The sequence below is a fragment of the Galeopterus variegatus genome, unplaced genomic scaffold (assembly GCF_000696425.1).
Source record: "Galeopterus variegatus unplaced genomic scaffold, G_variegatus-3.0.2 Scaffold1578, whole genome shotgun sequence".
In the NCBI taxonomy this organism is placed as follows: domain Eukaryota; kingdom Metazoa; phylum Chordata; class Mammalia; order Dermoptera; family Cynocephalidae; genus Galeopterus; species Galeopterus variegatus.
This window is the reverse complement of record NW_007727689.1, coordinates 262,150-273,620: the sequence shown is the minus strand read 5'-3', so window position 1 is coordinate 273,620 and position 11,471 is coordinate 262,150. Positions and strand designations below refer to the sequence as shown.

Sequence of the window (11,471 nt, the reverse complement as noted above, 5' to 3'; positions counted from 1 at the left end):
GCTCGCAGAGCTGACCCGCGGCTCCGCTCCCCACCCCCAGGGGGGTGGCCTCCGGTGTCCTCGCGGGCCGGGGCCGGGGCGGGGACCTGGGTGAGAGTTCAGGCCTGGGCGACTCCGGGCTGCGCTGAACCGGCGATAACCAGGCCCCGCGGCGGCGGCCTCGGCCTCGGCCTGACGTCCACGTGACGCCCCGCCCCCCGACCAGTTCTATTGGTCGCTCTCAGTAAAGCCCGCCCCCTGCCCTATGCCATTGGTCTATAACTTCGTCCTGCTGGGCTTCGAGGACAAACTCCGCCCAGCCCCAGCCCCCTAAGAGCTTGCCTTTCTCATCCCAACCAGAGTCCCCACGCCCTCCTCAGATCCTCAAAGCCTCCATTGACCGCTGCCCAGAAGTCTCATAGGAACCCTACAGAGACCCTCACAAACCCAGACTCCCACAGATATCTTCAGATTCTACCCAAATACTCGCTCACAGAGATCCCGCAACTCTCCCTTTTCAGAAGTGAATCCTCTGGGTTCGTCCCCTCCGGGCCCAGTGCAGCCCCTCAAGGAGACCTCACCCACCGGGGAGGTGACCAGACAGCTGTTGCCATGGAGACTACGCGGCGGCGTTCTGGTTGCGCCGGTGACCGATCCCTCCTCTCCCCGCTCCGGGTTCCAGAGGCTTCAGTCAAGCCCCCCTCCCTCATCGGCCTTGGACCCCGTGGTCCCCCCGCCCCTTACCCTCCCTTCCCCAGGCCAGCATAGAGGTCCTTTGCGAAGATCTGCAGATGTCCAAGTCCCTCCCCAAATAGTAGTCTCGGGCAAGGCCTTTTACCACCCAGCGCCTGCAGCTGGGGCTCATCGACAGCCAAGAGCCTTCCCTCCCTCGGGACCAACACTTGCCCTATCATCCGAAGGCAAGATTCCGACCTGAGGACTTGGAACAACCAAGCCAAAGCTCAGAGGTATGTAGTTTCTCCAACGGCCCTCTCCCTCCAAACCTTCATCCTGTTCCTCCTCCTACCACCTTCAGTCTCTCTCTGACCCCTCCATCCAAACCCCTCCCATTCTCTATTTTTCATCCCCCCCCCCCAATTCCTTCCTCCCCTTCTTTCTCCTTCCTCTCCTCCCATCTTCTGGTTTTCCTTCTAGCTGACTCTGGTCATCTTTCTCCCCATCATCCTACCTCTGCCCTTACTTCCCTTCCCAAACTTTGTCTTTGGAAAGGCTCTGATTAGTTTAACAAGTGATATATCAAGTGTCTCCAGAGCATGGGGAGAAAGTAGGGAGCAGGGAAAGTTAAGGCAGGAATCCTCAGTCAGTGTTGCAGATAATTCAGGGCCAAGAAATTTGGATTTAATTCTTTAGGTTGAGTCACTGAATGTTTTTAAGCAAGGGAATGCGAGTGTTGGGTTTACATTTTAGAAAGATCTTGATCAGGAGGGAGGACTACCTCTTTTGCATATCCTTCCAGGATAAATTAGGCATACCGTCCTCCCCACAGCATACTGGGCTCACCACAAGCACAACATCAGCTCATTTGTATTGTCACTGTTGGTTAACTTGTCTCTCTCCGACCCAGCTGAGTCCAGCACTGAGCACAGTGCCTGAGTAAAAGTGTAAGATTAGGCTCTTTGAATGAATGAAAGAATGGGTGAGTGAATTAATACGCTGGGGATGGCAGTGGGAGGCAAAGTTATTACACAAGCCAGGGAGAAGATTACGGGAACCTGAACAAAATCAGAGGGGTAAGAGAGGAGAGAAGGCATTTTGGTAATATTCAGAAGATAGGAAATATACTTCTTGATGCCTATCTGAATGTGGGGGGCTAAGGGGAAAGGATAAGGCTAGGATAATTCCCAGAGCTCAGTTTTGATGCCTGTGGGATATCCAGTTAGAAATGTCCAGCAGGCAGTTTGGTATGAGTGTGAAATACAGGGGTCAAAAGAAGTCTGAGCTGGAAATACGGATTTAGGAGTCATCACTATACAGCTGGAAATAGTTGAAGCCTTTAACACAAATAACATCATCAAGGGAGGGTATGTGTGGTCTCTAGACAAACCAGACTATGGGCAGGGTCCTGCCTTATGCATCATGTCATTCTCCTGTACTCTTGGGAGCCAACCCCAACTTTGGCTTGGTATCCCCTGTCTCTGGAGCTCCGTAGCCTGACCCTTAGCACCCTATGATATGCCTAGGGCCCTGCTCTTGGACTGGCCGAGCAGCTGTGTTCAGGTTCCCTCCTGGGGGGCATGGTCCCCTGCTACTGTCTACTGATGGGATTCTGACTACTTCAGCTTTTGAAACTTTAAGTCCCAGCCCCCTCCCTAACAACCTATAGCAGCATACCACATGAACGTGGGTGAACCTCCCAGCACCAGACCCCAAGACCCAGAGCTCCTCTTGCTTCCCTCTTATATCTCAGGTGCACTGAGGACCTAATCCTAATTTCACAACCCCCTGTGAGCCCTCAGCTCTGCCCTGACTTGCAGACACTCCAATCCCTACCTAATAAAGCATGTATCCTATTCTGCCATTAGATGGAAGCAGACGAGGTCACAGAAGAGCCTCCTACCATCGTGGATCCAAAGGAGCACCCTCCTTCAAAGGACTCCTCTGCTGAGGACCCACAGGAGTCCCCTATCTCTGGAACTCCCTTGCAGCCTTCCATCTCTGAGACCCCTTTAGAGCCCCGCACCTCTGAATCCCCTTTGGTGCCTTCCCCTTCCCAGACCCCTTTAGAGTCCCACACGCCTTTGGTGCTAAACCCTTCCCAGACCCCATTAGAGACCCACACCTCTGAAACCCTTTTCAAGCCTTCCATCTCTGAGATCCCTTTGGAGACCCCTATCTCTGAGACCCAATTGGAGACTCACATCTCTAAGGTCCCTGAGAAACACCTTATTTTTCAACACTTAACAGCAGGTCAGGTCTCTGTGTCTTCCTCTAACACTTTGAGGGAAGACCTCTCCTCTGAGTCTTCTTCCAGTGAGGTCCCATGGACAAGGAGGTCCACTCTGGTACCTGAATCTGAGAGATTTCCAAAGCACTCCTTTTCAGGCCCTTCAGCCCAAGTCCACCTGGATACCTCTGCAAAGCAGAAGGAAGAAGCAGGAGAGAACGAGGATGGAATGGAAACCAGTCACTGCGCTGCTCACACACCCCAGCCTGGACACCAGCTGGGCAAAGAGAAGTGGAAGAAAGGACTTAGCTGTAATTGTTCCTGCCCTTTCCCCTGTTCTCATCACTGTCAACTGTCCTTGACCTGCCCAGAAGGAGGGGCTTGAGTTACTCTTGCACATGGCCCCTTCTCTAAGTTTTACTTCCCCCTGGTAACTCAGCCCCTCTCTTTCCAGGTTACACAGTCCACCCAGACATCCCTGCTAAGCAGGAAGAGGTGGTGGAAGTGGCTAAAGCAATGCACAGACAGCAGTTTGGTGCTCAGGTGAATCATCTTTTCCAGTGGGAGAAAAATGCATCCCTCAATGCCATCCAGACAGGTGAGCCCAAATGGCCTTTCAGAGGCCTGTGACAGGTGAATGGCAACGTGAAAGGATCTGAGAAGCTCCCCATTCAATGGATAGCTGACCCTTGTGGAAATGGCAATGCCACCTGCCTGGAATCTGGAACGGGAGCAGGCAGGTGGGCCAAGGAAAAACCAGGGTGGACAGACAAAAAGTGAGGATATTCATATAAAGCTCAGGTAGGGACAGGTAACTAACCTGAAATTATTAAAAACAGAAGGGCCAAAGGCCAACCCCAAATCTAGAACCCAAGGAGCCTGCACAAGACAGACCCTAAGGCAGAGATGGCCCAGGACCCTGGATAGTCTCCAGGAGCCTTGTTGTTCTGACATGGCAAAAGGCCTTGGAGACTTTGGTGGAACTCAATGAAAAGGCTGTCACCCCTGCATGCCAAGCCCTTCATTACCTGGGTACCCAAAATCTTTGCGTCTTCTCACCAAAAAGAAGAGCTGTGTCCTCTAGCCCTGTTGATTGCACATCTCAGCCCAGAATTAGTACTCTTGACATGGGCATGCTGTGTGCAGATGAACTGTGTAAACACGTCATCCTGTGTGTAAGCATGTCTACCTGTGTTACTGAACTTCATATCTATAGGGGTTACCTTCAGTAAGAGGGCCACCCTGATCTGCTATGTGAACTTGGGGATTTCTAAACTGAATTCAATGGATGTCACTGCCTTTTATTTTGGTCTTTTATACTTCCTTTCCCTTATGATGGGAACAGAGCTATGTCAAAATGCCTAGACAACCAGATAAGTCTATATCCTTATTCCTCTTCCATGTAATTTACTTTCCCCATTACCATGCAGGTACCCTTCCCCCTCCACCCCTGGTCAAGAAAGTCACAGTGATCTCATTTGTTTCTCAGTCTTACTTCTGGCATTGAAACAGCTTTGTTTATTTTAACATCTTCTGTTGCTCTTATTTTCTTGCAAATGCAGGGTCTGTTCAGTCCCCTCATTCCCCTTCTCAGAACCTCCTGTCTTCTCCTCACTCTTCAAGACCACTGCATTTTTTCTCCTTCGAATTGAACATCTTCATTTTTCTTTTTAAGCAGGCAGTTTTATACAGAAATTTAAGTGTCATTCAATCCTGAACAAAGATATTAGGGGTCCCCTTCTAACACCAGGGATCTTGAGTCCCTGGAGAGTCAGGACTCCATAACAGTATATGTGATGTGTAGAGAAGTATCAAGTGTAAGCTTTTCTTTTATTCATTCAACAAACATTTATTGAGCACCAACTAAGTGCCAGGCATTGAACTAGCTGTGGAGGTGGTGGAGCTGGTGGGGTTTCAAAGACAAAATCCCTCGAATAATTCACACTCTAATGTGAGACATCAACAAGTAATAATTCACTCTAATGATTGCTATAATTGAGGTTAGCCCAAAGTGCTGTATGAGTAAAGAAAAAGGGTGCTCAATCTGGGGTGCTCAAGGAATAAATAACCTTGGAAGGAATGTCTTCACAGCTGATCTCTCAGTGCTGTATGAGTAAAGAAAAAGGGTACTCAATCTGGGGTGCTCAAGGAATAAATAACCTTGGAAGGAATGTCTTCACAGCTGATCTCTGTAAGATGAGGAAGAAGAGATGGTCGAGTATAGAGTAGGGTAAGATGAGACACAGCAGGGCAAGGCACCACAGGAAACCATAGCAATGCCTTCTGCACGGTGCATAGAGGGTTGGGGGAAGTAGCCCAGCTCAGCACTAGAAGGGCAGAATTGTGCAGGCATTTGTGTGCCGAGCTAAAGAGCTGGGATTATATCCTTAAGGCAACTGAGCATCCCCCCCCAAAAAATTTAAATAGGGCAATAACATGAATAGATTTGTGTTTCTGAAAAATTACTCTGGAAATAGGATAGACTGGAGAAGGAAGGATGTGAAAATCTGAGTGGGAGGTGCTGTCTGGTTCTCCTCTCACATTTAGGCAGCACCGCCCTTGCCTCGTGGTGAGACTGGCCGTGAAGCCAGACCATTTCAGATCCCACTACTGAACACAGGCTCTCAAGGGTTGTGGCCTCTCCCTAGTGCCTCCTCTCAGGGGTACTGAGCCTCACCTTCCTTTCCATGTCTCCCTTCTTAGCCTCACAACTTATTACTTTTGGTCTTTACCACCCATGACTTTGGACCTACCTCTTTCTCCCAACCCTTGGCCATAGGCAGCCCTTCGTAGGTTCAATAACACCAGAAACACAGAAGGAAAGTATAAAGGTACCACCCTGGAGAAGTGAGGGGAAGCCTTCCTCCTATGTCCTGGCACCAGGGCTGCCCAACCTCCTCCTCCTCTTCAGGTACCTTCAATAACTATGCTCCTTAGGAGCCAATCCCCATCATCTACTGTATGCCTAGCCAATCATCTTCCCTCACCGCAGACACTTCAAGGAAACAAGCAAAGTTGAGCTTTAATGTGGTGAGGGGAGGAAATGAGAATCCCAACAGAGAACTCAGCAAGACTCATGTTCATCTTCAAACAAAAGTTCATCTATAATCTCCCTGCTCAGAAATTGAAGACTATCTTTAGTCTCTCTGACAGTCTGACAGAGATGGAGTGTGGATCCTGGGGTGGGAAAAGAACTGCAGACATTTGTGGGGTGATGAGAAAACCTTGAGGAAAAAAGTCTAAAGGGGTAGAGGTGAGGACTCATGGGAGGAGATAAATTCACCTGGGTGGGATAGGTGAGAATACCTTGGGGGAGCTTAGGACTTTTTTCCTTCTCACTTTTCCTTATTACTCAATCCCTCCACACCTAGGTCTCTACATCGGCTGGCGCTGCCCCCATTACCTATGGGACTGTTTCCGGATTGGGAATGAGTCCAAGTGCTTTTGTGGTCACTTGCTGAGAGAGCACCAGGTCATCTCAGGTAGGGGACAACTGACCAGACCATCGAGTGTGGAGGTATAACTGTACTCCGTCATGTCTTGGGACATATGACAAAAAGTGTGTGTGTGTGTGTGTGTGTGTGTGTGTGTGTGTACATGGGAGGGTGGTAAGCACGGGAAGGCCAAGCCCTATCGGGTGCTGGTCTAACCCCACCATCCATCCCCATTCCCATAGACATATCCGTACCCTGCCATGTGAGCCAGTGCCGCTGCCTCATGTTCTGCTTTATCCCATCACGCCCAGAGGAGGTGGGTGAATTCTGGCTCAAGAGACGGGCCACCTTCGACCCCAAGGCCTGGAGAGCCCAATGTCGCTGCAAACACAGCCATGAAGACCATGCAGCCACTGGGTCCCATCCCTGCAAGCATCATGGTACCTTCTAGGGCAAGGGGAGAATAGGGGAAGGGGAGGAGTGGGGATAGGATACAAATAGTTTGGGGATGAGGATGGGGAGCTGGTAGGAGACTTGGGCATGTGATTGGTAAGGAAGACGTGAGCATGTAGTCAGCCCATCGGGATGACCCAGTTACCCGTACTGTTTTGGGCTGCCTTTTGCTCCAGGCTGTTGCTGCAACTGTTTTGAGTCTAATTTCCTCTGTGCGGCCTGTGACCGGTGCTGGGAGGAACATGAGACTTTCTTTGAGACCAGGGAGACCCGGCGACGAGGAGGAAGGCCTCAAGGTGAGGGAGCAACCTGGGACCATTCCAGGGTCTGTAGTCAGAAGACCAGGCAAGAAGGCACTTCCCCCTCAACCATCCTCTCCAGGACTACCAACTCCCTCACCGTCACCACCACCCCTCATGTCCCATGCCTGCACTGGTTTTCACCCCCAGGAGCAGACTATGTGCCTTTTGCAGAGATGCCTGTCCTCCAAGAAGCCACACTCAACAACTCTGATTTCGTGGCCCTACAGATGCACGGGCCCTCTGGCCATCCCAGGTCCCATCTTAGTCCCCCTGGGCTCCCTGGCCCATGCATCCTCCACCCTGACCCCACATCTGACCCCCGAACCTAACCCTTTCACCTTTGCTCTTCCCTCCTCCAGGGACAGACACTGTCAACAACTGGCGCAGGCCTTTGTGAGCCTGGCCCAGATCAGCAGTAAAGCAGAAGTCACAGAAATCTGACCTCACCTGTCCTCCAAGAAGCCACACCCAACAACTCTGATTTCGTGGCCCTACAGATGCACGGGCCCTCTGGCCATCCCAGGTCCCACCTTAGTCCCCCTGGGCTCCCTGGCCCATGCATCCTCCACCCTGACCCCACATCTGACCCCCGAACCTAACCCTTTCACCTTTGCTCTTCCCTCCTCCAGGGACAGACACTGTCAACAACTGGCGCAGGCCTTTGTGAGCCTGGCCCAGATCAGCAGTAAAGCAGAAGTCACAGAAATCTGACCTGGCTCTGTATGGGGTGGGTAGAGCCCAGCCCAGGGACAGACACCCTAAGACCTCAGAGTCAGCACCTACTGGGTGCAGGAGAGAGGCTGGATCCAGCTATCTGTCTCCATCACGCTCACTTTCAAGCTGCTGGCTCTGATATCCAGAAGTCACAGAAATCTGACCTGGCTCTGTATGGGGTGGGTAGAGCCCCGCCCAGGGACAGACACCCTAAGACCTCAGAGTCAGCACCTACTGGGGGCAGGACAGAGGCTGGATCCAGCTATCTGTCTCCATCACGCTCACTTTCAAGCTGCTGGCTCTGATATCAGAAGGAGAGTAACTTCAAGGAAGCCAAGGAGGGAGGAAATTTCAAGGACAGAGTGAGCAGTGATGTTAGATGCAGCTGTGGCTCCAGTAAGATAAAGACTGAAAGACATTAGACTTTGCAATTGGAAGGTCTTTGGGGACTGCAGAGAGTGCAGTTTCACACTAGTGCAGTGGAAGCAGAAGCCAAACAGCAGTCAGTTTGAAGGAGTCTCTTCAAGAAGCTTGGATGAAAAGCACAGAGGAGAAGTCAGACAATATCTGGAGGGAAATGTGGAGTCAAGGAAGCACTTTTTAGGAAGGAAAAGAGGAAGAGGCCAGGAGAAAAAAAGACCTTGAAAGATACAGGAGAGAGAGAGAGGAGAGATGTCTGGTGAGATGAGATCCCAGAGATGGAGGGAGGGGATGAGATCAAGGCAAAGGTGAAGGGAGGACAGGAGAAACACCACTTCCTAAGACCAAGAGGATGGAAGAAAGGATGGGGCCTCCACTGAGCTTCAGGGAACAGGATCTTGTGGAAGTTCCCTTCTGATAGCTTCTGTATTCCCTGTGAAGCAGGAGATAAGGACAACTGCTGGTGGGGAAGAAAAGGGATAAGAGTGGGGAGAAGGAGATAGGAAGAGAAAGGTGAAGGTTTGGGAAGACTTATGTGGGGAACTGGAGAAAAACCTAATCAGTGAGTAGTATAAGATTCAGATACAGTTGGAAGCGAGAACCTGGTTAGAGAAGCAGAGAAGCAAAATATTTAGATTAATGGGTGGAGATGGGTAGGTGTCAAGGAAGATAATCAGGAAAATAAGGCAAAAGAAGAAGGCATGAGGAGGAGGAGAGAGTAGACCACACAAACAGGGAAAGAAAGCAAAGCCAGGAAGCAATCGACAGACTGAAAAAAGAGCAGTCAAAGAAATAGAAGTCTCTAATGACATCCAGTAGCAGATGTAATGACAGGGACTGAAGTATAGGAGACAGCAGTCAGAGTCTACAGAGCTTTGCAGCTTTCAAATGAGAGCAGCTGCAGGTGAAAACAAGTGCATGCAGTAGAGAAGACTGTAGGCCAGGGGTCAAAATCAGTGAATGTGGAGAGTGACTAGAACATCCATAGATGATTCTTATGAGAGTAGGAGATTCTGACTCTAATAGGCTCTGTGACCACAGGCAAGTCACTCTCCCTCTTCGGGCTGCAGTTTCTGGATCCGTAAAACAGGAATAACCTCTGTGTTGCCTGCTCTCTATGAAAACCCAAGGAAATACCAGTTTCAAGGTGCTTTATACTCACCAACTCCTCCCAACTGGTTTCCTTCCTCCTCCTAAATCCCAGCTGCACTTATCTCTTGCCTTCACCAGGGTAGCTCTAGGGTCTCCCAGTATCCTGGAGTTCACCACAGAGAACTGCAGCCTCTGGGGCACAGAGAAGAGGCCATTCTACATCTCCTCACATTTAGGGAGGCCATCTGTCCTCCAAAGGAAGGAATGCAGCCTGGACTGCTAAGACCCTTGAGGAAAATCGCAGGATTAGATGTCTGCCCTTTGGAGGAGAAAACACTTTCTAATAACAATATAGCTATCCAAAAGAAATTGTATTATCTTTGGAAGTAAAGAGTTCCTCAATACTGGTTATATGAGCCATGATAACCAATCACAATTAATTCAACTGATAGTCAACAACAGAGGAAGGGTTACTATGATAAATTCATTCAAGGAAATATTACACAACCATTACAAAGTATATTTACATAGACTATGTAATAATATGAAAAACTGTAAGCGGGAGAATAATATAATATACAATACATATTATAACATATTATGAATGTTATTATTTAACAACTATTGAGCACCTATATGTGTCACACCATGTGCTAAACTAAAAATACAGTGGTAACTTGTCCTATGTGTTAAAGGTCAGACTAAAACTTACTTGGTGTGTCTGAGTATATCAGTATTTTGTAACCTCATGTTTCTCATGTCAAAAATATGTAGTCCAGCAAAGCAAACCCGACACCAAAAGTGCCAGGCACCGAGCTAACGGTACCACACACCTTTCTGATGGGAAAAGAAAATTGGATAAATACTCCTTTGCTTATTAACAACACGACAAAGACAGGATGCTCCCATCCCCGCCTGTTGCAAAAATCGCTCTGAAAACTGGAGTGAATGTGTTAACAAGAACATAAAATTAAGGAGGGATTGCCCTTGGACGAGTAAGTTAAAATCCTTAACATGCTGGAGGAACTGAACTGCCTTTGTGGAGAAAATGTTGGGTATCGACCCCACCACTTGGAAAAACGACCCTGTTCCAGATCACCTTTAGCCCGCCCGGGTGCGTCCCGGAGCCAGTAAGCGCCCAGTGCCCTCAGAAGCCCGCCCGCCGCCTGGCCAGCGCGGTGGAAGGGTCCGAAGTATTTAGTTAGTATTTAGTCTTTCGCGCAGCAGGTGACCGAGCCTTGGCCGCTTCCAGCCCACCAGTAGCGCCCAGAGCTGAATAGGACGAGCCAAAGACGTAAAAGCCCCACCGAGTCGGGAGCCGCAGCCTAAGCCGGGCCAGTGTCGTGCACCAGGTCCCGCCAGGAGAAGATCCCGCCTGTAGCTCCCGTAGCCCTTCCCGTGGAGTGAAGTTTATCTCCCAGCGAAACTAGTTAGGGGATCCAATGGGAAAGGAACCTGCACCCTGACTAGACGACGAAGCCAACGGGGAGGAAAACTGGCCCTGAGTTGGCAGAAGCCGCCAATGGGATGAAAGGTCCCGCCTCTAAAGTGGCGGCGGATCCAATGCGGTGAATAATTCCCAGGAGCGCGCTCCAATGGGATGGCAGGGCTCGTCCCGGCCACCGACTGAGCCAATGGCCGCCGCTCGCCCGCTGCCCGACAGCCCGCAGAGCCGAGCGCCGACCCCGGGGAGAGGTTCCCGCGGCTCCGGGAAGATGGCGGCGGCCGTGGTGCTGGTCGCCGGGTTGTGCGCGGCGCGCAGAGCCGTCGCAGCTGCGGGGTCACGGGGGGCGCAGGTGAGAAGTGGCCGCGGGGACGAAGAGGGGGTCCCCACGGGCTCTGACGCCCTCCGGGGCCGGGGACCGCGTTCCTCCCAGCTCCCTGCAGCCTCGCGGGGGCCGGAGTCGGAGTGCCCGCCTGTGGCCGCTGCGCTTCCCGAGGAGCAAGCCCCGGGGTAGTGCGTTGAGGTCTGACTGGTGGCCGCAGAAGAAGTGAACGAAAGACGACCGCCGCCTTGCCCAGGCCCGGGCGCCGAGGTCAGGACAGGGTCACTGCAGCGGCGGCTGCCTGCGCCTGCTCCGGGCAGCCACCTCAGTGCCCCCTGCAGTGTGGTTAAAGGAGCACTTGCCTGCAGATCTGTGAGTCCTCACGACTAGTCGTCCACCCCAGGTC

At 51.1% G+C, this 11,471-nt stretch overlaps 1 protein-coding gene across 1 annotated transcript; it reads left to right on the top strand.

Annotated features, from left to right (window-relative positions):
- Positions 1-726: 726 nt before the first annotated feature.
- On the top strand, positions 727-7,512 carry FAM221B (family with sequence similarity 221, member B). The gene is made up of 7 exons (XM_008577797.1): positions 727-947; positions 2,523-3,195; positions 3,339-3,482; positions 6,256-6,366; positions 6,561-6,758; positions 6,948-7,067; positions 7,433-7,512. Exons 2-7 carry the CDS (start codon positions 2,523-2,525, stop codon positions 7,468-7,470), a joined length of 1,284 nt encoding a protein of 427 aa, XP_008576019.1. The 5' UTR covers positions 727-947; the 3' UTR covers positions 7,471-7,512.
- Positions 7,513-11,471: the final 3,959 nt, after the last annotated feature.

What these genes read in the sequence shown, in the direction of transcription:
- FAM221B (XM_008577797.1), top strand. Translation starts at nt 2,523, where the DNA reads ATGGAAGCAGACGAGGTCACAGAAGAGCCTCCTACCATCGTGGATCCA. An exon ending in GTGGAAGAAAGGACTTAGCT is followed by an intron (nt 3,196 to 3,338) that starts GTAATTGTTCCT and finishes CTCTCTTTCCAG; the next exon opens with GTTACACAGTCCACCCAGAC. An exon ending in AGAGCACCAGGTCATCTCAG is followed by an intron (nt 6,367 to 6,560) that starts GTAGGGGACAAC and finishes CCATTCCCATAG; the next exon opens with ACATATCCGTACCCTGCCAT.